The 26,822-nt window shown below is 42.0% G+C and overlaps 1 protein-coding gene across 1 annotated transcript; it reads right to left on the bottom strand.

The window, feature by feature from the left end:
* Positions 1–8,969: 8,969 nt before the first annotated feature.
* On the bottom strand, positions 8,970–25,652 carry LOC146186627 (uncharacterized). The gene is made up of 6 exons (XM_084608067.1): positions 25,562–25,652; positions 25,141–25,512; positions 14,036–14,383; positions 13,479–13,499; positions 12,282–12,373; positions 8,970–10,453 (listed from the first exon to the last, which is right to left on the bottom strand). The coding sequence occupies exons 1-6, from the start codon at positions 25,650–25,652 to the stop codon at positions 10,436–10,438; spliced, it is 942 nt and encodes a 313-aa protein (XP_084464193.1). The 3' UTR covers positions 8,970–10,435.
* Between the last annotated feature and the right edge of the window lie 1,170 nt (positions 25,653–26,822).

The raw sequence follows: 26,822 nt of genomic DNA on the forward strand, positions 1-26,822 counted from the left end.
CCTCACGGAGCATCGCAACTTTAGTTCATCATGACACAAAAATGATCCTCGGCTATATGGCTTTTTTATAATTTTACAGATCGTTATTCTAAACCTTGGGAAGCATGTATCAGCGTGGTTTGTGCAGGTGCATTGTAAAGCAAAAAGGACATTATGTATGAGGCAGAGGTCGGTGCTCAAAGGAACAACTAAAATTTACTTATAAGCTTTGTCGAAAACATTATATTGTAAAGACGAAGTTCCGATTATGCGGACAGATCGCTGAGAAAGAGGAAGTGATGTTGAGGAGCAGCTGACGACAACATTACGGCAATATGAGGTAACAATGGCTCTCATGAGATGCAGGACTCCTCGCCTAAATCTTTATTTATGCAAAGGCGGGATCAGCCCCACAAACCTTTGTGAGGCTTGCGGTGAGATTGAAAATATTGATCACTTCGTTCTCGCTTGCCGAAGGTTTCACATCAGAGGAGGGTGCATTTAGAAACTCCAATTGCACGCTTGGGATTTACGTTGTCGTTCCCGCTTCTACTCTCCTTCGGTGCGAATGCGAAAAGATTTGCGTTGCCTCAATTTTGTCAATACTTACATAACTACATCACAGGTACGGACAGATTCCCTTGCTAATTGTATTTCAAATTTACAAACTTCAAAATTTTTACTTCGTATTTTTTATTTCAATCAATTTTGTGAACTTAAATCTTATGTTTTTGTTTCGTTGACAATTACTTTAATGCAATAATTCAGTTTGTGTAGGCCATTTGTCAGTCCACACTGAACCTTGGTCAATCCCCCTTGGTGGGTATGTGCCATATAAAGGCAGAAGAAGAAGTAGTAGAAGCTAAGCCACCACCGCTCTGGTTCTGCTCCCTACCAGTGCCTTAATCCCTGCTCAACACTTGGTGGAGGTCGCGGGTTATCTCTTCCATTTCTTCGCCCTGGAGCTTCGCAGCCGCTGAATTCCCACCTCAGTGACTGACTCCAGCACCAACACTACCGGGCCCGCTCCCTCGGCCCCTTCTATTACATGCTCCGGGGTGCTTCGACAGCGGGACCCGCCGTTCTTCAGCGGTACCGACTATCAGGACGTGAAGGAATTACTTTCTTCGTATGAACGCGTAAGCACCCACAATAAGTTGGATGACATCTTCAAGCTTAGCAACGTGATCTTCTACCTCACACAAGTAGCAAAGTTGTGGTTCACGAATCACGATCGAGGCTGGCATTCCAACTTGGATCTCGTTCAAATCTCGTTTTTCGGATGCCTTCCGTCGCCCTGCGGTCCGCAAGCTTCGAGTAAAACACCGTTTAAGCGAGCGTATGCAGCAGACAGGAGAAACCTTCACTAGCTACATCTAATAAGTTTTAGATTTGTGCCATCGTGTAAATACATCGACGACTGAAGGCGAGAAGATTCGCCACTTCATGAGGGGTATCCACGAAGGCGCATTTAATATTCTCATGGCCAAAGAGTGCCGTATTTTACGTGATGTTGTCACGATGTGTCAAAACTACGACGACCTTCGTCGCCAACGCATAATCCCTCAACAACCTGAAGCCACGATCGCGACTATATCTGACACCACTGATGATTATGAGTAAATTTGAGGCTGACAACGTAAAGGCGGAGTCGGTTTTTTAAGTTTTCTTTATCTACAGTGCATTTTATTCTATTTAACCTCGAAATTAGCTTGTTTAGCACGTAAATTTGTCTTCTCGCCATTCACATTGTTAAATTGGTGTCACTGAGCGTAGTATCGCTGTGGAGTTCACCGAGGTTGTTTCTGCGTTAAATAACGTTAACTTCGTCTACAGAATGTAACAGACAAACGGCTTGCTTATTTTCTGTACAAGAAACGTGAGCTACGTCATTTTTAAAAAATCAGAAATATACAATGTTTGAGCAAATTTTACGAGCTGAAAATGCGTTTTCTTCACATGAAGTATTTCGAAATGCTTTGCCGATAAAAAAAAAAATCCTTAAAACCTTGACTCAGTTTTTGTGTTGACGGTATTCAGTTTATAAATATTGGACCCCCCCCCCCCAAAAAAAAGGGTGCGTTAGTTTTATTTTATGAAACATTTAATCACTGAGCGGTATCATGAGGATATTGCCCGCCTTGCTGTATATGACCCGCCTGCTCTGTCCGCACCACCTTCTATCTCGTAGAGGTGAAGATAAAGTTCTGTAAACAGGAAAAAAAGACACTTCATATGTTCATAACCTAAAGGGGGCCCAACTAACGTGACCGAATGACGTAAAGGCATATGCTTCTGAGTCATTTTTTTAGAACCTTCTTTTCTTTATTTCAGGATCCTCTTCGCTCTTGTTCACTGTCTTTTTCGAAGCGTAATTCAGCTCCGAAGCTCTCTGAAGGTTTTAACGTTGTCCAGGTACACTGGCGATAGTTGACCGCATAACTAACTATTTGTGATAAATACTTGGCTCTTTTAATGATGTTTCTGACAATTCAAGGATGGTTGTTTTATTTACAAAACGTAGCGGTACCGCCAGAATACGATTTATCTCGAAACCTTGAAGAAATAATATGGAACATTTTGACCAGAAATTGACAATTTTCCTACGATCTAAAAAAAATAACCGAAAAATTACAAAAAGGGAGCGAGAACAGGAAATGTAATGCAGCTGTCAAAAGCAGCTACTTCACTGCGTCGCAACCGGTACACAATGAGATTGGAGTCTGTGCACTGAAAGGAAGACGCCGCCTGAATAAGCAGCTTAATGGATGAATGCACTTGAGGAGTGCGCCGAAACAAAATAGGAAAAGCGTGCCTGCACTATGCCAACACTCAATTCTATCTTGGTCCAGCTCTGCATAAGCAAGTGAGATCCTACGCAAACATCGAAGACGAAATTAAACTACGTATTCATAGAGCTTTGAGGCAAGCAACAAGTAGGATGAGAACAAATCCGGGGGGCAGATAGGCCCCTCTATTCAAAATAGAGAGTTGCGGCGCGGTGAGTGAGTTTTAGTGGGCTCGTTGTCCAAGCTTATTAAATCAATATTTGCATCTACCCGAGCTCCATTTCTTTGGCACTTCTTGTCGTTTTTTTTTTTTTTTTTTTTTACGACGCTCCGCTTTTTCCGGCCAGCTTCGGCCAGCGATAGAGAAAAGTTTGTGGCTGGAAGTAGTTGCGGTTATCTTAGTACTTTCTCGTGCTGTTGTTTAGGGTAAAACATCGACAAAAATTAATCAATGCGGGAATGAGTGTTTTTTTACATAACATATATCGGGCTTGTTCCTTCACCTCAAGGCAGAAAAGAAAATGATTGACAAGGAAGAGAAAAGGGAAGCTCAGTCGATGACGTCTCGTGCGTACATGAAAAAGGTTTCAAGAAAAGCTTTTAGACATTGCGGTGGATTGCCAATGGGAAATTGATACCAAAATAATATATCTCATTGGCACCACAATAATTAAAGCTGACCTTTCGGACAAAATATCCAGCTTAAAAGACTCAAGTAACTTAGTTGTGATGTCATGAAAGCAACATACTGGTGAAATAACAGAATTTATAATTGTCAATGGACATTTCTGTTCAAATGACATCAGTCTAAGATGGATTACAACATGAACAGGTTGTTTTCAACATGTATGCATCATCTCACAACAGTTTGCAACTATATAAAAGGCAAGGGTGGCTACCAGTCAGGGTGGGATGCGCAATATGAACGCGTTAATAATATTCTGTCACCCCAGCGACGACTTGAAGAGATTTATAGGCGTGTGGGAACAAAATACTGCATTGCGAGCAACGCTTATTTTTGGACGTCGCCTTTAATATTCGCATTTTAGAAAACACCCAGTAAGAGAGCCTAAAGTCGCCATTAATGAACTGGCTATATAACGAACTAATGATAACAAAGCTAATTACTGGTCGACACGCAGGCACTGCTTCCACTATTGACAGTGATAGCTCATTGCCGCCGCGAATATTGAAAGCACTTCATTGTGAACCCTTAGTGCCTGAAGGATTTAATATAAGCGCATTATCCGCAACATACAGACATTCCATACAGATCATTAACGACTGCCAAAACCGCCTATATAAACTACATGCGAGGCTGGGTTTCTTCCTTGGCGTGTAAAACATTATCTTTAGCCAGACACCCGGTTCCAGACACAGAATATTGGTACCTGGTCATGAAGGGGTAGAGGGAAAGGAATTCTGCACATGCCGCAGCTCGAGCATTCATTTCCCGGAATCCCTCATCACTCCCTTCTCGTGATCACCCCAGCCCCTCACTACATATCTCGGGATATTGCAACACGTCCGCTTAGTGACACAAACATTCCCAGTGCCTGCTAAAGACTCGATAAATCAGAGGAGTGTCACCTCAGGTGGTTACAAACATCGTCCTATAACAGCCCTGCTGGAATGCAAACAACTAGTCCGGGTACTTTCTCAGCTGAATGTACGTTTGCGGCCAGAAGCAGCACTTTACAATATTGCCGCAAAAGAAGTCGTTATTTGTTCTTTTTTGATAGCCGCCGGCATGCGGCCTTATCACAGTGGTTCTAGCGTGAGGGTCGATTCTGTCCTGTGTTTTTCTTCATGCTCGTCACGAGATGCTGCATTATCATTCTCTTTGTCGCACAAGGTGGTCCGAGAAGAATCTAAACGAATTCTGCCACTCGCGTGTGTTTCTTCAGTGTTCCAGATTACGTTAGTTAACGCCTGCGGCTTTATCTAGATGTTTATTTGCCGCTTTTAAATTTAGCGTTGGCGCGTGCGACGAGTTCGACGACCGACGAGCACGTTTGGTGTTATAGCCGCCGCTGATACTCTTAGTTCTTTTGCGGGCGCTAGTCAGCCCAATGAAGAGTTCACTAAAGTACTTCACCTACCTGTCTGTTCATTTGTGACCTACGGCATTGTCACCACCACGTGACAATATGGTATGGACTTATAAAAAAAAAAAAAAAAAAAAAAAAAAAAACAGACTATACCTCGTAAAGAAAACCCAACGTAGGCGGATTAGGAGGTGGTCCTGTCCAGCTTCGACCTTGCGGCGCCAAGAAACATGCTTGCCATAGCTAGGGCAACGGCATCAGCCAGCGAAGTCCCGGATTGAGGACCCGACTAACCCCGCTTTTAACCCATAACCCATTTTCCCAAATGTATGTTCTATACGACTCTAATATTCTATACTACTATGTTCTATACTATATCCCTGAAAAGAGCACATCTAACTGATTGTGATGTGGTCATTAGTGTATCTTCACTTTAATCTTTATGCGCCTGAGATTCATTTCTCTTTGCTATACCATTACTTAAACCTGTGTTTCTCTCTTGAGGGTCTACCTTAAACATCAGTTTCTTAAAAAGCCGGATTTGTTTTGAAAACAGAGGCATTTTTACATACATTTTCCTCTCGTCGAGAATCCCATCAGTAATGACGTGCTACTTTTGCCTCACATATCATGCCTGTTTAACCTTACAATATCCTTGATGACATTGAATATCTGTTTCGGGAAAACATTATTCGCCCATCATGTTCACCGGGGTCGTCCATAGTTCATTCGGCAAAGAACACAACTTTGACTGTTCATTCGTGCATTGGTTGTCGCACTCACAACAGCACTACCGGAGGAAGAACCCGTCCATTATCCGCTAAATAAACAGGTAGTGTTACATAGATTACCGTGCTTTTGCGAAAGCGCTCGCAAAACTAATTTACCCTCAGCAATGAAAAACTGTTAGTGTCAGTTTCCTCGGCCCGGCGGCGCTACGAACTGTTCCTTTCTGCCTTCGCTGTTTGCAATATTGGTAATCCTAAAGAGCCAGAATGTGCCTCCTCGTGTTTAAACGCTATGTGGGCTTGAATCTTATTCTGGAAATGAGATGAAATCCTCGACCATGTGATAACGTTTCTGAGCTACATTAGCAATGCAAAAAGTATATAACGACAAGTGTATAATCAAAATGGCCTCAAAAGCATATTCATTGAATCGTGGCCAAAACTGTGCGCGGGGTGATTATCAGAAATACATTTCTTAATTCCCGCGATTGAATTTTGCAGCATGCAGTAGTAGCGCTGGTTCATCTAAAACCAAAAGTCGCAAACCTTAGTGAGCTCATTCGCAATGTCTATTCTTACCCGTGACACTAAAACAGTTGAGCTTATATCCGGGCATTTTAAAGATTCTAATAAGTTTGCTAATTATCTAATACGCGCTTCAACTCGAGGCTGTGCATGGAGCAAATATGTTTGTGCTCCACTCGCTTAAAAACGAAATCGAGGAATCCAGGAACTGCTGCAGGGTGCACCCTCTAGTGGATGCTATCAGGTGTGCATGTGTCACGCGACTTACCGTCTTTTACGCACGCCGCCGCAGCTGGAGCAGCCACGAACGGTGCGGATTGGTCAATGCTGGTGGTGTCATGCTTACAGTGCTGGGCCATACTTGTTATTTTTGTTTTTCCTGCTGTCACATTTAATAAAGTTTTGCTTCTCCACACAGGTAGTCTGCGGTCTCATTAGGAATCCGCGAACAGAGACTAAGAACCATTGTTAAGAGAACAAAAACAGGACAACTTACTGAAAACTACCCTTGAACTGTTCCTTCATATCGGCATTGTTGATGTTACGCTCTTCCACTTTGCCGATATTGATACATACTCGGTTCTAAGACCCGGGTAGCCCTTGCTGCTGAATGTCTGTGTCTGCCGAAATATCAGGAAAGCCTAGCCTATAAGTGGCGAACATGAGCAACTGTCTGTGCTCCCGTTTTCATTGACCTCAGTTTGTGTGCTTTCCCATGTACGCTGAAATTAGCCATCTGAAGTATGTTTAGCTTTCAGCGACGAAACCTGTTTTCAACTGTCGTGTCGAGTGTACACTCGCCTCGTCTGTTGTCGAACACCATGTGGAGTATTTACGTTACTGTTTCAGTTCATCTTCGCCTTCGGTGGGGCCATAGAAAAGCTAATGAGTTTAGGATCATGAAATTTCATGTCATGATAACGCTTCTTACGTGTGTTTCGACTGTATTTGAAACCCACCTGACATCGAACTTATAACTAGCATTCATTGCGCCATATGAATCAGCGATGGGAGCTGCCAGTGATGCGAAATGTTATAAGAGCTGGATACATATTACGGCGACTATGTCTCATAGATTATGCAGAAGCCCAAGCGTCTACCTAATCTTTCCCGCCCCGTCTAATAATACCTAACCAAGCAGCCTATCTTAGTCTGGCCCATTCTTTAATGTGTATTTCCTTCAGGTATAGCGAGGCACTGAAGTGATAAAAAACACATTTGATTAAGCCATATAGTCACCGTTGATTGATAGATAGATTGACAGATTCCTAAGAATGCAACAGATTAGATTTGAAACGTACTATCTCATATTGAACGGTAATTTACCAATATCCCATAGAACGGCACTCTGTAACAGCGGTGTCGCTGTTATAAACAGCACTGGGCCAGAAACGTGCTAGCTACAAAAAAATACGTTCTTAAATCAACAATAACATAGCCAGCTATAGAAAAAAAAACAGTAAATGTTTATGTTTAGAAACATGAGAGCCGAATGGGTACTGGAACAAACGGGCATAAATGGTTTTCTAGCCGAAATGAAGGAGAAGAATTTCGCATGCGCAGGGCATGTTTTCTGCTTTCGAATCTACAACTTTATTTCTGATAAATTATTCAGTAAAAATGTCCTACCTCGTACTCATTTGTTTACTTGTACGCAAACAACGCCACTGTAGGAGAACACTTCTGCGACGTGTACCGCACTGGAAATATTTATCGGTGAAAAGTATCGGAAAAAATAGACACAGTAAGCGGTCTGGTAGCAATAACTCGAAGACGATTATAACTTAACATGAGGTGCGTCAAACCAAACCCTAAATCCATCAGTTGAAGAAAAATAATATAAAATGATGACAATAGAATGCGATAAAATATTACATTAATAAACTGGAAGCAATTGCACTAGGTAAATCTTTAAATAATTGAGCCGCAAGCACATGAGTCATGTTATCTATGTATTTAGGGAAACAATATATGTGACGGAGTATTTGAAAGTGTAAACAATGCCTACTAAAGAGTAATATTGAGACAGGGACCATAAATAGTAAATGGGTATTTGTTATACGCCCCAAAAGAATTCCAATGAGGCACTTTACAGTTTATAAGGGTAAAAAAATCTATTCGCCTTTCTTGCCTGATCATAAAACGAAACAGTTGAGCATGCGCACATGAGCGACTCTCTGTCTGCTCTTTTTAATACTGCTAATGCTTTCGAGTTTCGCAGAGGGAGTCTGAAGTGGCGATTCACACCATCCAAGAGTTGAAGAATTAAGACTTATACCCGCCATCTTTAGAAGAATGCAGTTTAGGAGAGCAACTTCAGCTCCTCAAATCAACGTCACAACACCAAATTCCCAACACACACCCAACAGCCGAACTCATTTTTATTTATATGAGCCATGACATAAACAAATCATGTGCAGTTGCTTCTGAATGTATTTCGATTAAATTCCTACGACGTTTGCGCGCTTTACGAAAAGCCACACGACAAGCAAAGTAGTACGCGATTTCACAGGTAAGCAAGACGTGCAAACTCACAAAAGGCATGTTTTTACAGAACTAGAAAAAAGAAACACTGCGCCCAAATAGAAAAACTCGCAATACACTATGCAACGCGACACTATCTTTAGACTCGCATCGCACTTAGTTACCGCGCTGAGCATTACGTTTTACCTTTGTTTGTTTTTCTCTTTTTTATCAGTACTTTTATCATCATGGCCTTATTCTTGACACCTAAACACTTCTACTGGAAGGGCACATTTTGTCCTTGAAACTCATCGGACTGGGCAGCTGAATAACGCTGTACAATCACCCGACGACTACGTATCACTGACCAGAAAAAACGGGATCAAAATGAGATACACCGACTTGATGTGTTTTGTTTTTTGTTTCCTTAAAATGCTAACGTGATTCAATAGTTATTTCTGCCTTTATATGCCTCATCTTTCTCGCCGAATAATTTGGACTGAATACTTACCGAGGCCTGTCTTTGCAACGTAAATTAAAGTTTGTATGGGATCATTTCTGAGGCGTATTGGGCAATGAATAATAACTTGCATACTATGAACGACAAATGCAGAAAGAAGTGCTTGCTTGATTACGAATGAAAGGAAAGCGATGTAAAGAAGTTTCACACAGTTTGATTACTTTTTATAAGCGCCTTCAAGATACCTTCCAAACATTAATCGATAATCACGAGGGAGAGGCTACATAAACACATAAAAATTTGACCACTTGGAAAATCGTTTTTGGATAATAGAGCTATCCATTTACATGTATGAACGAGACTCAATAAAGTTCGAATGAATCGTGTACGCTTGAACTTTGAATACCAGACACAAATCAGTTTCCGAGGAAAGAGTAGATTTTTTTATTCGTGTGGTTACTGCGACCGCGTACGGCAAAAATATCAATATAAATAAAAAGCAGCAAATATTTTCTGTCGCAATTACGTACTTGTTATGCGTATTGCATGTAGTTAAGTATGCATGGCTGCCAAACAAGCTGAATGCCTTCGAATACGTGTCCCTGCTCCTCACGCAGGCATTTGGCAATCATTTCCTTCCTTTTAGACGGGTAACAGAATAGAGCCGTGTATATCTACGGCGGCATCAAAAAGCGTGGAGACAGCGGAAACTCAGCACAGTGAACAACACACATATCTTAAATTTTCAAGAAAATGAGAGCAAGTCTGGCTTTTTTGCACGCACACACATAATTTCTCCTCTTCAGAAGCGTTTCCAGATGAGTACGATTTCAGCACCTCGTTTTATTTGGAGCGCATATTCCCAATATAAACACTCCTTTCAACATTTTACGAACTTCTTCCAGCCAGATTTTATACTCACCTCTGTGAGCTGTCGAATTTTCATGCCTATTCTACCCTGTAACATGTGTTATAAGTTCAATTCTAAAACCCACCTAACAACATATACAGCCCTTGAGAAAAGTCTGACAACAAGGGTCGGGCAAGTCTATGTCTAAAATAGTCTGTATTTTCCAGTCTGTATACCTTGGCAACACAATGCAACGTCATCCCATTTCTCTTACCAGTGACAAAATAAGCGCGCGAGCGCCATCTCTTGGACGATTGTGTAGATTGTGGAGCGTGGTTAAAGAAGGAAGTTGCAGATCTGCTGGTTCTTTGATGGTGTTGTACCGTTGCGCTTATGTCCTCAGAAACATGCTACGAGACTCGTGTTGGAACAGTTTAAAGCAAGTCCACTTTGATAATACCCTTGCGTACATCACTGTCTTTCCAATGAGCAGCCTTCTTTGTAGAGTCCATTATCGAAGTGCACGGTATAGAGTCTCTGACCGCCAGCCTCCATAGCACTCGCTTCTTATGGAGAGTCACAGGCAATCTGATTCACGTCATCATCACCGCCTGAAAGAACACGCACAATAGTAAAGCAGGGCTAACACGCTTACAAACTTTAAAGACGAGAATACACTTCCCAAATAATAGTTCAGAGTATAATCTAAATTAGACACCGAAGCTTTGTCACTGTGTTTTATATAATTTTCTTGAAAGAAAGTTACTGCAAGAAACTGTTTTGCGCGACTTAGCTGCAAGGGTGACCGCTGGAGTGATGGTGATAAAACATTGGTATGCGGCTTAAGAAAACAAATTATCTCGATACAAATGACAAGGCTCCAGGCTATATTTAGACAACAAATTACCTCAACAAGAATAACAAGGCTAAAGGCAATATTATGACCTAAACTGATTTATTTTGATATGCACACCAAAGAATAAAGGCGGAACTCTAGGTCACCGATATGTGAGGTTAAAACTACAAATTGCTCTCCAGCTAGACAACGCGTCTAGATCAGCAAATATTTTTTACGGCCGTTTTTTCACGGTGTTCAGAAAACCTCAATAACCCTGCGCTTGGGCGTGAAGAATATAGTTGCAGTCTTTGTTTTGCATTTAGTCTCAACTTCAGTGAGATGCAGGACACGTGGACAGCTCGCGTCCTTTAATTTTTGCAATATAGCAGATCTTTAGGGATATTTTTTGATAATGAGCCTAGTGTGGCCTGAACAATTGTGCTGCGAAGATCGTCGATATCCGGAATAAATAAAAACTCCCATGGTCCATCATTGGAAGATAACTGCCTCTCTCAAAGGAAGAGGCGTTTCCATCTTAGCTTATCCTGCTTTGCAGATAACTTGCCAACCAGTTTCTATATATTTCACAAAGTACGATGTAAGTAAAACTTTAAAAGATGATGAAATAGCTCACCGGTAATATGTCTTTCTGAATCAAAAATAAACAATTTAATCTGTTGCTTACAACAGGATGCTGGAGAAGGACATCCACACAAGGAGCAGTGAAATTAGTTTCTATGAATGGTGCGATGAATTAAACTATTGTAATCATAATAAAAAATAATGATTTTCAAGGCAACGAGAGCTTCGCTAAGCGCGAGGTAGGTGAAATAATATGGCGGTCACATGGTGCAAACCTGTATAGCACTGCAAGACGTAATACAATTTTGGCATGGTATAATACGGTATGGCATCACATAGAATGATTAGTAAGGCAGGATCGATATGTTTTGGTAACAGATTATGTCGACATAAAGTGCGAAGCTCTACTGCTTTTGACGAATGTGGTAGTGCAGGACGTTAGTGTTGCTAATACACGAAGGGGTCCAACAACCAAAACCGAGAGTGACCTGCTTGAAATAATCGATTCGACTTCTAGAGCTGCTCGCTGCAAATATCGTCATGCTGGAAGTCGCAACAGAGCTGTTTGACCGCAGTGAGATGTGAGGAATAGCAAAATATAGTAAAGAGCATTTTAATCGCTAACAAGAATTTGTAAAACGTATGGCTTCTGCACGCCAGTTATATTTCATGATTGCTTTATTCTATGCGCTTTATTTTAACGCAGTGGAATAAAATTTACCCTCCACCCTTCCCGATATATACAGTGGTCAAATGCAACATTGACTGAGTGCACACAAGAAATGAATAGAGATAGACGCCTGCAGTGTGAAAACACGAAGTAAGAGAAGCGCTCAAGGCGCTACCCAACGAAATCCTTGGCTGTATTACTGAAAGAACGACCGGTAAAATTAAGGCTGCCGCTGAACTTGCAAAAGCACTTCTAAAGGAAGTTTATTTCCTGCATGATCAAACATGAGTTTTGAACAGCGTAAGAAACTGCAGAGGAATACTAAGTTGCCACTGCTCCCCCAACGCACCTTTTGGAGAGCCATAATAATAGTATAGATGCTGAAGCTCATTGTGACGACATAAATTGACAGAATGGCCCAGGAAGACGCCTGAGAAGAACCTGAAAATCGGGATAAAGAGCACAGAACACTAAAATTAGTTGCATAAAGTAGCAACAGTTGATACCTCACGAAATATTTCCATAAAAGCAACAGTGTCCATGGACGATGCATCATGGCCAACACCTGTGAGGGCACACGACAGACTCGTGTGAGGGTCAATGACCCAACATTTGAGAGATAATTCTTGTATTTTTGCTTAGTACACTATAATAGCAGATGAACGCTAAGATAAAGCAGTGCTCCCCGCTCATGCATGTTATGAATCAGGCCTTTACCGTGCCACCTTGCTGCATCGCCATTACAGCCATCGCCGTCGCCTACTCGTTGGATGAAAGCGCACACACTCTAGATGAAGTGTTCGGTTGAGACTGTGGGGCAGGTGCATTTCTTACATTTCTTCGATGTATAGCAATTACTCGATACAGTAGGCTTCACGTTAGTGTCCGTTCTTAGAAATAATGATGTATCGCTGGGGTATACTACCTGTGCTAGCAATTTGCAAGGACCTTCCGGAACTCGGGTGTGATTTGCTTGAACAATGTTTCGAAAGATACTCCGATCACCTTCTCTATCAGATTCAATTTTTCTCACTTGCACAAAGATTCCGGACTCATAGCCATTTATTTCGATCTCGAAGTTGTATAAATTTGGTCCTGGTGAGATTGTCACTGATGAGAACCTTCCTGTAGAGATTGAACAGGTGACCCACAAGGGGACATGTTCGCAGATTTCAATACTTCTGCATGCAGCATCTTCGCCTCTCCATGGATGTGAGTACCAAAAAAGGCACACAGAGGGCAGGAAGTGACAGTGTTTAATTTGAGAAGCCAAAGCCACATGCTATAAACCGCGCTGGCGATGGGGACCATGTAAAAGAGTTTTTGTTTTGAAACTTTGCTCTGCATTGGGCACAAAACATCTGCACATTTCATTTATTGTATATTCAACCTGTTATTTTAATTTTTGAAAATAATTTTATTTCAAGTTTTTTTTGCCAATACACTGTTAAAACATCGTACATCTCGATGAACACAGTTTCAAGCACCACATTCTCCTTCATCGCAGATAGGCAAGGTCGCAATATGAAAAAGGAGGCTAACTTACCATAGGCACCCCAGGTCAGCTCTGCGCAAGAAACGAAAAGCACAATGTGTACGTTAGAGAATATATTTTCATCAAAATGTTAAGTATGCGAATCTAGTCCTTGCTCCTCTTGACGAAGAGGGCTCTGAATTTCATTTTATTCAGATGTCTTGAAGAATGTTGTTCAATCTCCTAGTTCAGCATTTTCTGGCATATATTATATTCCATCATAAAAATCCATACGTGCACTGAAATTCCCAATGTAGTCTAGTAGTTTTCAATCGTAATGTATTTGCTACTGTACAAACATTTTTCTCATTGGATTTCTATGGCAGTGTCAAGTACTCGAACCGAACGAAGTGAGGACTCTAAAAGAAACATTTTATCTCGCAAGGGGTGATTCGATCTTCTTGATAAATTTTGTTTTAGCTGTATTGTACAATATTGAAAATCATCCTCGTAATTAATATTGGTGCTCATGAAATCTAGATTTGCTCGCGTTCATGTAGCAACATTATCCACCGCAAAGCTATTCTCTGAATTGAAGTATAAGCGAGTACCAGACCACAACAGCTCACCGTGTGCGAGGCTTATTCTGCGCGTGAGCGCGTAGTTGCTGTACGGTATCTCTAGCACGCACTCGAAGAGGTCTGCGAGGGAGGAGAGCTGGCTCTCCACCATGTCGGCGTGCAATGCCACGTCGAATAGCCCGTCCAGCGTAGCCCTAGTGAAGGTGCGGACTCCGGCTGCTCCTGCAGGCCTCCGCGTTCCTCCTTTGATCAGGAACAGCTTCAGCTCCGGCTTGGGATAAGTGCCTCGAGCCATACACAAAAGACTGACCGTCTGCTCGGCCGAGTGAGACCTTGGCTGCTGCTCAAACGGGGGCGTCGAGCTGCTGTAGTTGAAAGCAAACGACTTCGCCGGCACTGAAAAAGAGGACGATTGAAGAGAATATATGAAACGACAAGTATTAACAGTATAAATACCTAACTCAGCCTTTCTAAAAGACTGAACTAAAAAGCGGTGGCAAAAGGCATCGGTTTGCTGCGTGTTGTAAAAAGACCTTGCAGATCTCCGAAAGGCAGACGTTAATCCAGAGCCCTCCGCTACAAGGTCTCTGATTGCCCAGTTCGCTAGGGTCCTTACATACCATTTCATACGGTATCCACAATTAGGACTCACGTTACTTGTTCCTCACAGCATTTGATCTTCTTACGTTGTATTTGTAAGTAAAATGTGCGTCTGTTTAAATTTTAAGCAGCTTATTGCATTCAAACCGCTGTCGACTTGCCCGAACATTTATAATAACGACTAAGCAAATATACTGGTTGAATTTTTTAAAAGAATCTCCTTAAGAGGAAAAGATTTGTGCTTGAATGCTAACGGACCTTATTAGGGTGAATACGTACTCCTGTGTACGGGGAAAGTGTGACCTTTGCTCTAGGTGGTACAGAAATGTAGCCGTCGTGTTAAGGACGGCTATGAGAATATTAGCAGATGCTCCAGTCTGCGTTAGCATTTTTCATGAACTTTGGAGCAGTAACGTGACGCTCAGGCTTAACGCCTATCTGGCACTTATACAAGATACGACTCATCTGGCTTTCTTTTAAGCGCCACATTGCTTTGTCTCTGCATATCATACGTATAAGTTTGAACTGGAGTCTCGCTAGTTCTTGTACAAGTTTCCAGGTTACAATCATGATGTTTCAGAGCGGTTGACGAGTGATTTATATTCCCATGTATCGAACATAAGCACTGTCACTTCACTAAGCCAAACAGGAGTCACGGGCTCAGTAATATAAATATTATGCACAAGAAAACTCAACTGACATAAGGGAAACTCGAAACCTCTCATTTTCTCGTACCGCAATAAACTATAGCTGTACATTAATTGATCTACAAAGCCTTTTTTCCTCAGAAACGTTCACGTTCACGTTCGACTCACTTCGTTGCTTCAACAGCGTATTTATTTTACTATTTGCGAGCCGGATGAGTGCTCTACATGCGAGGTCGAGATAGCTATAGAGCGTTAGATGTTTAGTCGAGATTCCCCCAACTCAGCGCGGAAAGACAAAGGCAGAGAGCTAGATGGCGCGAGCATTCCACCATTCCGCGGAAATAGCCCATGCCTCAAATCACTCGTTAACGCGTCTTCTTAAGCGTGGCACGAGGGCAGAAAAGGAGCACTCAAAGTGTCTACATCTTCATGACCAGTTTCACACGACCAGTTTCGTACATGATTTGAGTCGCACGACATCGTTTTGCAAAGCAGTTCCAACCAACTTACGATGCAAACATCCATTGCGTCCTGTCGCATCGTCATGGGAAATGTAAATAGCATTACAGCCGTTTTCGCGAACAAATCAAAATGCGATTACAATTCTTGTGACCTATTGCAAAAACATGAGATCCAAAGTGAATTGTGTCGTTATTATGATTTTACCCCATCTTAGCAGTCATCATCACAACAGAATCAATCTGCCGAAATGATCATGCCAATGCTCGAATATAAAGGTAATGACCTAAGCAGTTAACTCAAGACATAAGTAGTAGACATGGTGTTATTGTCACAAATATTTTCCATTTTATGTTAAGGTAACACGCCCGGCTATCCTTCATAAATTTCTCTTTAGTGTACTGCTCAAAAATGGAAGTGGCTTTGCTTGGCAACACCAGGTAATACGTAGCGTTATGATACTACGCAACGGAGACGCATAGCTGGGCATGCGACGGTGCCAGTGCGTCTGCCGCGGCTAAGACATCACTACTTTCGAATGTGCAGAACGGCGAGGCACGCGCGCGTCTAGGGCGCGTCAGCTGTGTGCCGTGTGACGTCACTGGTCCTCGCGCTTGCGCAGCACTGCTCTCTAGGAGCCACGGGAAACTGCTCAACCTCGGCCACTATAGCTAACGCCACAAAACGAAATCCTGTGAATAAGCAAATTGAAAATTTCTCCTGGAACGTCTATCCTATATGGCTCACATATAATCAAAAAGCTGCAAGAATAGCCAGCTAGATCAGCAGCTCAGAAATCTATATAATCTGAAAGAATTTTATGCCCCTGAAGGAAGCTAGAGACTTTACTGCTGTTGTGACAGCACATTTCTACGAGTGTGACAATATCTGTGGGAGGCATGCATTCGTACCTCTCTTTACTATACAGATAGTAAGCCCAAGTGCAAATCTCGAAACTGCAAAGCCGTCGATGCTTCTACTTCGAAATGCTGAATCCTGATGTGTAATATGCCATAAAATTATGAAAACATATTTTTTCTCTATGATTACTCAACGGCAGCATTTCTTTTTCTATTGCCAGATGATCAGCCGCTACATCTGGATAGATATTTAATAAAAGCCTTCGGGCACCTTAATAATTTGTTCCTTTATAAAACGAAAACGTTTCATTCGTTGGTTTCTTTGAAAAAACAAATTTTTTACATCCAAACGTAATCACTCATGGCACCATTGGCAGAATGACTTCCCTGATTTGAACCAATTATTATAAGAAAAGTCGCATTGGCGCAAGGCTAAAAAATACCAAACTATCTCTGTTTGATATTCATTAAATCATCTCACATCGCGATTCAATAAATGATCTCACAGGCCTGGCCCATCTTCTCTCTCTGTTCTCTAAGTTCATCGGCTTGCTGCCCCGTATGGTAGTTGAATGAAGGCAGTTGTTAGGACGGAATATGCACTTATATACCCGCGACTCATTTTATGGTGGAGAAGGACGAATTTCTTTGTTGGGCGGGGAAAGCTTGGTTTTTATTTCTCTATTAAACCTCAGCACTTTTCCAAAATTTCTTCCCCCTTCTCCTAGTGCAAAGTAACATGTTGAAGAGACATAACAGACACGTTATATTTTTAATGCAGCTACGTTTGCAAAATCAATGATAGCTAATAGCTAATATTATAGCAATTATAGCTAATACCTATTCGCTTATACCATATTCGAGCAGCTGCTCGTGTTCTTTGCTGCTGCATCACAGAAACTTCAAAAGGCACGTTTGAAGCAAATCTGTTTCCAGGGATAAATAATAGATGTCGGTTTGAAGCGATATAGAAGTGCATTACGGTTCGTTGCATGTGCAAAAAGAAAATGCCATTATATTTTAGGATGTGATAAGCGCATTCAGAGCAGAAGAATGGGATCAATATCACAGTGGGCCCCGTTCCATGTGCGTAGTAATGCTGATCTTCGTCTAAGTATCACTGCTAGACGCAGTCATCGACCTCTCTTTCCAGCCCCTATTGCTACCTCGTAGCTGCATCGTACTTCTCGAGGTCATCAATAAGCATAGCTTCTGTTCAGGGTGATCAGAGATCGTAAGTGCGCCGGCGTTTAAGGCGTCATCTGCTGTGAAAACGAAAACCGCCGACTACTTCTTGAGCGCCGCGGATCGCATATATAGCGCATTTTTCGTCCTCCGCCAGTTAAGCTCCCGACTTGCATGTTGCTAATGGCTGCCTCGGAAGACTTATCGATCCTGTTCGGCGCAGGCACAGGAAGTCTTCAATTTCGTATCTGCTCCCTTTACTCTTTCTTCTTCATTGCATTCGTTTTTCTGCGTTTTTTTTTTACATTTTTTCCCATTCCAGCATTACATTCCTTTCTTATTTTCTCCTTTCTTTAAGCGTGGTGACAGATGCGGGAGGGGCGAAAGCTTATGTCAAGAGGCATAAGACAACCGGAACACTATTAGCATATCTCCCACTGATGGGAGCAACTCACGCAGGGCACAGGACAAAATAAAAGGCGTATGATTACTCACATATCCTGCGTATATGTTCTGCACAAGGTTTTTTTTTTTCTCTCAAATTCGCTGAAAGCCCACAAGACAACGAAATATTCTGGTTCGTGCTCTCTAGACGCGCTGTGGACTCCTTTTTGAAACTGGGATATCTCTCAGCGAGTGCGATGTTGGCAGCAGTTCGTAACCCAACTAGAGTTAATCACAAGAGAACATTAATGCTTCTTACTTTTATTCCCGGTTCCCTTTACACGTTACTAACAATTCGTAGGATTAATATGGGGTACTCCGACTATTGTTATCTTTTTATTTTGTTTGTTTCTTTGTTTTTTATGAAATGCTGCCATACTGTTGCGAGTATTGTTCGGTTGTTCTTCCCAAAAATTGTATACTTTGTTGTCCGCATTTATTGGAACTGTTTAGAATTCTTTCATTTCTTTTATATTGTATGCTTGTAACATAACATGCGTTTCGCCCGTCTGCTAGGCTCTCGATTGAGAGCGGCAGTATTGTTAAATAAATAAACTACATTCCAACTCACTAAGTGGCCTTTCCTAGGAGCGGACTTTGACTTCAACGTTTAGGCCAACCCTGTTTATTTGTGTGGTATGGTGTTGACGCACGGGTGATTAATATATTTATCCATTGCAAAACACGTCTCCCGAGTCAGCTACCATATTCTTGTCATTTTCGCAAGTTTTGACAATTTGTTAATCAATATCTCTATCGATGTTGTTTTTTTTTGTCAGTCGGGAAGCCGGCATCTCTAAGAACCTTCATATATTTCATCTAGCCTAAAACCATCATGTACCCATAGGATCTAAATTCGAGCATACAACAAGGTTGCAAATTATGTTGAACTGAATTTAAATTCCTAGCGCCACTGCAAATTACAAGTTAGCCAGACATTGTTGCATAGTTTCTGTATAAATGACCTCTTAAATTACACTGATAGTTCAATGTACTACATTGTACAGGTGTATGCAGCATCATAGTTGGTATCTTTTTGGGACATTCAGCTTTATTCACTGAATGTGAATTGGAGTGCTACTGCGCGATAGTGTAAGTGTGCAGTAAACCGTTTCTTTTTTGACATCACAGAGGATTTCTTTATATGCGGGAGAAAACCAACCGCGCATTAAGAACCTCGATACGGAATTGCAGCTGCCTTATTCTGAAAGTGGAGTTAGAGTACACTCAAACCTAGAAAACTGCTCAGGCCCAAGGCTAGAAGCGTGAGCAGTATTTTTATTTCCCGGAAAGGAGGCTGTACGCCGACACCCTGCGTGGACACTGCAAACCATGCTGATTTAAAACTTGCAACGTGAGGCTTCGACCTTTAGACTTCCACTGTGCTTTGAAAATGCTTCGGCATGATTCTCGACATGCTGTAAAAATATCGGCCTTTTCCGAGCGTCCCAAAGTCAAAAGGTGTTATTTTTTTAAATTTCGTGATTCAGAGCGGATAACTTTCACTGATAAAAGGGCTTCATGCGATAAAGAAAAAGATCGGTGCTGAAAATTAGGATGACATACTTGCGACAATGTAAATACATTATTGATTTGCAGCCGAGATTTGTCTTCGAATATGTCCGCTTTTGAACAGGAAGGATTCGAGAACTACAGCTGCAGAAATGCAAGTTCCTGGCCGCCATGTATAGAGTCTTAGCTCGCGTTGTCGCCGATTCTTGCTGTTGCCATTTGTGACATGCTACCCCTGCTTCTCGTTGCTTCGCCCTCGTCGCATTTGCGCCGCTTCGTTTCGACCTTGAGGCCATGGCTGTGCGACTTACTCGCGCTTTGTCGTATCGCCCAGAACTCTCATAGTCGAAGTCCTTCGGGGACGCTGAAGACAAGCACGCCACTTTGACGGTTGAACAAAGAACCTTTAATCACTTCAAGCAAACCTCCGCTTCTTGCTCACGCCTTAGCCGCATCGACCGCACATGTAAATACATTATTGATTTGCAGCCGAGATTTGTCTTCGAATATGTCCGCTTTTGAACAGGAAGGATTCGAGAACTACAGCTGCAGAAATGCAAGTTCCTGGCCGCCATGTATAGAGTCTTAGCTCGCGTTGTCGCCGATTCTTGCTGTTGCCATTTGTGACATGCTACCCCTGCTTCTCGTTGCTTCGCCCTCGTCGCATTTGCGCCGCTTCGTTTCGACCTTGAGGCCATGGCTGTGCGACTTACTCGCGCTTTGTCGTATCGCCCAGAACTCTCATAGTCGAAGTCCTTCGGGGACGCTGAAGACAAGCACGCCGCTTTGACGGTTGAACAAAGAACCTTTAATCACTTCAAGCAAACCTCCGCTTCTTGCTCACGCCTTAGCCGCATCGCCCGCACATTTAGTGGTTGAACGTTTTCTGCGGAATGTCATCGGGCGCGTTGAAAATTAACACGAAGATTGGAAATGGAACGAAGATTTTTTCCACCAATTAAATCGATGCTGTTTTTACACGAAGCGCTTGGTTTCCATTTATATGCTTGCGAGGACGCCCAACCACATAGCGAGCAGATGGTGACGGCCACTTCCCGTGTAATGTAACGAAGTGTGTATGCGAGGAGAAATGAAAAGGCGAGCGCGTAGAGGTGGTTGTTGCAGAAAGTCCATTACAATGATACCACAATTTCGCCACTAATCCCCTTTCTTTTCACATGCGCCCGCTGTCTGCCTACTGCAGCCGACGGCGACTGGTGTGTTTGTGTAATGTTAGTGGCAATGGCTATTTTATCAGTGATGCTGATATATATCTAGCTATAAAATGGCTTTCGAATCAAAATAAAGAAATTTGTGAATGCTCTCAAAAAGCTTTCGAACGCAGTCCACAATTTTCTTGGAATAATGGCGTCATCTCCCTGCACAAACACTTACTACTTGTTCTGGATCAAGCAGCAATTTTGTGTATGCTGCTGATAAGAATCCTCAGCTTGATTCAGTACCATGGTGGCTAAATATTCCGCTCCACTGATGATTTTAGAGACTGGAGATGTGTCCTGAATCAGATGCTTCCGGCTAATTGGTGGTGATATATTGAAGGTCTTTAATGATAACCGGATAGAATATTACATCTAAAGCTCTCTGCAACAAGCGTGTCTAGGTCTGCAACTTTATCCTCTACATAATTACTATACCATGTTTGTATATCCCTTTTGAAAGCATGCTGAAAGTATTGAATATTTTGGGATATTTCTAGTTGGCAATTATCTCGCATGGTTTGTGCATTTCACGCCGTCACGTTCACCTTTATGTGGATCATTCAGATAAGCTACTCATTAGCAGATTGGAGCTCATAAATGCGAGGTTTTGCAAAGCCGCGTTTGTGGCGGCTAACGAGAGATTCTAATAAACGTGCTTAGAGGACTTTGATGTTCTGTTTTCGATGAGTATATGTTAAGTAAAGCGTGAGCAATAAAATAATTAATACTGAGGCGTAAGCATTATGTGTGACATGAGTGTTACACAACCCTGCCACATAGCTTTCTCATAAGCCAGTAGTGCGCGTCAGTCATTGTGGATGGAAAAGCTAGTGTTGAGTAAGTCATGCGTCCTCATAAAACATAAGGCGGCTTTTCATTAACCCAGCGCTAGTTGTCCAAACACGCAAGACGAGCGTCCAATCCCTTAGCAAGCATAATACGTTCGTAATATATTGCGGGATATTCGCAATGTATTTTAAATATCATTTGTATACAGGAATGCGCTCAAAATATATTAAAAATATGTTAGTTAAATTGCTTAGACGGTATTGGAAATATATTGCTACGTATATGCCACTGAAGAGGACGAAGATGAACAAGGGAGTGAGAGACGACGAAGCTGGAGCAACGGTTGGTGCTTGCCAGAACACTTTTTATTATTATTTTTATTATTTTACAATTTTCATCCTTTTTGCTTTGTTTTCTATTACTATCGTCTCAAAATTTCAAATTATTTCAGCAACCCTAACTCCTAATTATTAGGTTATCTATCATACAATCAAAGCGACATTACATTATCAATTATATTATGTCACCTACAACGAATTCTGCCCAATCCCCCACTGTGGGTATGTGCCATTATAACGAGGAAGATGAAGAATGCTTACGTCTGTCATCAGCTGTTGTGGTTTCCTGAGCTAGCTTTCTGCCAAGTTTCGTCTCAGTGGAGGTTCGGGGTGCCTCCACCAACAAAGCAGCATTCGAGCAGATTTCGAATAGGAAAACAGAACATATGCGTTTTCAATATGTTGCCAATGCATTAAAAATGTACTTTTGTCAATATAAAGTTAATTTGTGTCAAGTGCATTTGAAGTTATATATGCTCGGTGTTCAAAACGTATTTTTGGCGTGTGCTGTGCGATGTCCGTGCATGTTAAAGAACCCCAGGTGGTCGAAATACCCGAACCCCTCCAATATGGCGTCTCTGCTGGGTCGCTTTGGGTCGTACGTCAAATTCCAGAAACTAAAAAAAAAAAAACAAGTATGAAAACTTGTCGAAAATGCTAGACCTTAAAGTAGGCTTCCTGCATACTTGGAATACGTAAAAAATGCATAGGTGTCTTTAGCGTGTTAGGAATGTATTCAATATGTGCTTTTATAAATATAAAGTTAATTCGTTTCAAGTACATTTATTGTCTTGGATATTAAAAATACAATTTTTAAGGATATGTTGAAAATGCAAGACCTCGAAGTGAAAACGTGAAAAATACATGTATTTTTAGTACGTTAGGAATATATTAAAATGTAGTTTTCAAACCATGAAATAATTCGTGGGAAGTACAATCCGAGCATCGCTCTTGATAGAAATGTATGTTTAAACTGCACACTTATTACTTCAGCCTTAATGCTCTGTCCGAACTAGCGTCTAACTTGACTGACAGCTGTATGCCACTTGAAACGAGTAATTGCGTGGCAGATTGCACTGGGAACGTGGCGCTAAGAATGGTCGAGAAAAAATACTAATACATGTATAATTCTCATATCTAGCTCCACATTGATATCTGCCAGGGACGACATCTATTGCTACACGATGCCTATTGCTCCCGTTATGTGCCTATAAGTTTTCACATGCACGCGCACAGATGGATGATTTATCGCGTAGTTACCGGGGCTAGCAAGGCTGCAGGGAAGATCGACTGTCACCTGAACATGCATGTACCATCAACTTGTGTAAACATCGCAAGGCGCATGAAGACGGAGACAAAAATAGCTTATTGGGACTTTAGTGAATAATCACCCTTATTATTTCTTGCAAGCCAGCTATGAAAATGCGTCGTGTATTTTCATTTTTGTAAACAGCATGGCAGAAAGTGAAGTGGAACTCAAGAGACTCAAGAAGAGAGTGAGAAGTTTGGGCTTAAACTGAACATTAAAAAGACAAAGTTCACGGCGTCTTGCCCTATCAAGTCCTGGAGCATCAATGAACAAGAAGTGGAAGCTGTGACAGATTTTCTCTTCTTGGGCTCCAAGATTACCTCGGAAGGAGACTGCAGCCATGAAATTAGGAGACGCCTGCTTGTGGGAAAGAGAGCAATGGTTAGCCTTGACCGCCTAGTAAAGAGGAGAGACATTAGTCTGCCAACCAAGATCCGTATAACTCGTGCTATGGTCTTTCCAGTTTTGATGTATGGATGCGAGAGTTGGACTGTGCAAAAAGGGTGACCGCCGAAGAATTGACGCGTTTGATTGTGGTGCTAGCGAAGACTCTTGATAGTTCCTTGGACTGCCAGAAGATCAAATCAGTCGATATTGTCGACCATAAACCCTGCCTGCTCATTGGAGGGTCAAATTCTAAAGTTAAAGCTCAGCTACTTTGGTCATCTGATGAGAAGAGAGGAGTCGCTTGAGAAAGATTTGATGTTGGGAAAGGTTAAGGGTCGTCGGAGAAGGGGTTGACAGCGAACGCGATGGTTAGATGGCATCCTCGAGGCACTGCAGATGAAGTTATGTGATGTTAGGAAGATGGTGAGAGACCGGAAAGCGTGGCGTGACATGCTCTATAGGGTCATGAAGAGTCGGACAAGACTGAACGACTGAACGACTGAACTGAACTGAACTGAACTGAACTGAAACAGCATTGGTGAGATATATGTGTCGCATTTTCACCATATTTTACCGCTACAAAAAGTGAAAATGTTTCTGGTGCAATATGAGTGTATTCTAAGTATACTGGCAATATAATTTCGGCACAATATTTGTATAGTTTCTGCGAGCGTGAAAAAACAAGGGCCATGGATGAGTACATTAATGACGAGACAAACTTTATAGAGTGCATAATTAGTACATTACAAATACACTAAGCGGGCAAAAGTGTATTCTTAACGGATTTGATAAAAGTGTGAAACGTTGTACGCTTAGCATATTTATAACCCCGCCGAGGGGGCGCAGTGGTTACGGCGCCTGAATACTGTGCCCTAGGACGCGGGATCAGATCCCGCCCTCGGCAGCCGCTTTTCGATGGAGTCCTCAGGAGTGCTCCACTTCCGGAGTCCTCCACTACGGCGTCTCTCATAGCCTGAGTCGCTTTGCGACGTTACATCCCACAAACTAAACCAAAGCAATCTTTTTTGCTTTTGACTTTTGTGGCAGTTTTCGAAGTTTTGTGTGTTTGCACACCATGGTTTCGTTAATGAATGTACTCTTTTTAAATTCACAATATCAGCGTCTTATAAAAAGAGCACCGTAATGGCAGCCATTGCTCCTGTCCATTCTCAGTTGTTTCGTTTTAATGGCGCTCAATCATCAGACACAAATTAATAAGCTCCTCTTGAAAGCGTCCGCGAATAAAGTGCGCATAGGTTAAAGAACCACAAGTGATACTACTTTATAAGGATCTTGTCATCTACACATCTGGATATTATTTGAGTATGGCGTTAAGGTGGAAGTAATGCGATGCACCAGCCTCTTCACGGTGTATACGGCCTTACGAGGGAGAAAACACTTACCGAAGATAGTCATGTCCTGGTGCCGTGCGTCCTGTCCGGCTAGTGAGGCTACGACGCAGGTGTATTTGCCGCTGAGCTCCCATGTAGGCTTCAGGATGCGGATTGCACGGTACTGTGAGTACATGTCACGAGAGTTCACAGAGAAGGTGTCGTCCAGGCGTCCCTGGAGCACTCCGAATGCTTCGCGTACCCTCATCTCAGGTATCCACTGGTACACAGGCTCGAGTCCGTCGTTGAAGAACCACTTGACCACCAGTTTGAGGTCGTTCTCATTGTACACGTACTCGCAGTCTAGCACCACGGGCGTGTCCGTGCCGTTCTGGACCCATCGAGGCACGCTCAGACGTCGGATGACTACGGCCAAGCACAAGGCTGCGCAGGAGGTTAGGAAAAACAAAACAAAATAGCGCATGTTCCTTACTGCACTCGGCAGTGGCGGTGTCGACACCGTCGGCAGTCAACCGGCCAGTGCACTCCCCCTTCATCTTCCTAAAAACCACCACCACCACCATGTTCCTTAATTAAGGCTGCGATGTGAAAAAAAGAGCTAGAACGAAGTTGAAAAATAATATTTATTTTGGAATCTGCCTACTCACAACAACTGCAAATATTTTCCTGCTTTTTAAATGCAGGTATTCTTCACAGAACTTAAAAAAAGTATTTGCTATGGATCGGAACTTCGATCTGTGCTGTATACGGAAGATAAAAAAATGTTTTCTCTTAACCAGAACTTTGAAATACATAGATTAGAGATTTTGGAATTTTAGATTAGAGATTAGAGAACATACATACAAAAACACTTCAAATATTAGTGACTGCCCAAGCCTAAAAAGTACATCAGAAAGTATCACAGTTGGAGTTAGCCAAATATCAGCACGCACGCAGGCACGAAAGGCTTACAAAAAAAATTGTGAAGCCAAAACCATAGCTGCTATAGTTAGAGGAAATAAGAATGACATGTTCTTGATTAAACATAGACAAATAAACTGCTGTCAATGAACAGAGGGTGTGTTAATGAAGCCAATGCACTGTGTGTTACTCATAGAGCCCGAGTTGTTTGGTACTTCTTCCTGTACCATTTGCTGCCTTTAACGCTTTTGTTCTCATTAATAACACAGGCATAGATATTCTGCCAACTGTTTTCTAAAGTAGATTATACCTAAATAGCACAATACGCAATGTACGCCCTGAAGTGCGTGTGTGTGATTATACGTTCGAGGTTTATGAATTTAACACTCTACGTAAAAACATTCCATGGTTTAAAGGAGATATACCGGAAAAGCATGTATTTGCAACGTGCTTTATTCATTATAGGGAACACCTGTTTAGAGTACATGTGTATGCCAGGTTAAAGTCATTTAAACTTAATACTGCCATCTATGTCACACTGACGTGTAATATTCGCTAATTAGTAATTTTGCCTCCTCATCTGTTAGCTTCGCCGAAAAGGCGCTTCTACCAATCTCTACTCCGCCTTTAACCATCTGAGAAGTGCCCGAATTTGCCTTTAATTTCTCTCTCGCTCATGAGCTACGATAACAGATTTTTTGAAGCAAGGTGCATATTTGTGTTTTTTACAAAGAAAGACATGATGTTTAGGCTTTGTAAGTTCGTATAGATGACGGTGTACTTATTTACCTCAAAAATATTCTGCCAACCAGCTCCATTGCTGCATTGCATAA

The sequence above is a fragment of the Amblyomma maculatum genome, chromosome 6 (genome assembly GCF_055883805.1).
Source record: "Amblyomma maculatum isolate TAMU_Amacu chromosome 6, ASM5588380v1, whole genome shotgun sequence".
In the NCBI taxonomy this organism is placed as follows: Eukaryota; Metazoa; Arthropoda; class Arachnida; order Ixodida; family Ixodidae; genus Amblyomma; species Amblyomma maculatum.

Bases quoted from the DNA above. Each gene is read 5' to 3' on its own strand.
- LOC146186627 (XM_084608067.1), bottom strand. From the start codon at position 25,652: ATGGTGGTGGTGGTGGTTTTTAGGAAGATGAAGGGGGAGTGCACTGGC. The intron at 25,513-25,561 runs GTAAGGAACATG...CCTCCTGCGCAG, and splicing joins CACCGCCACTGCCGAGTGCA to CCTTGTGCTTGGCCGTAGTC. The intron at 12,374-13,478 runs GTAAGTTAGCCT...CCCGATTTTCAG, and splicing joins GCTGACCTGGGGTGCCTATG to GTTCTTCTCAGGCGTCTTCC.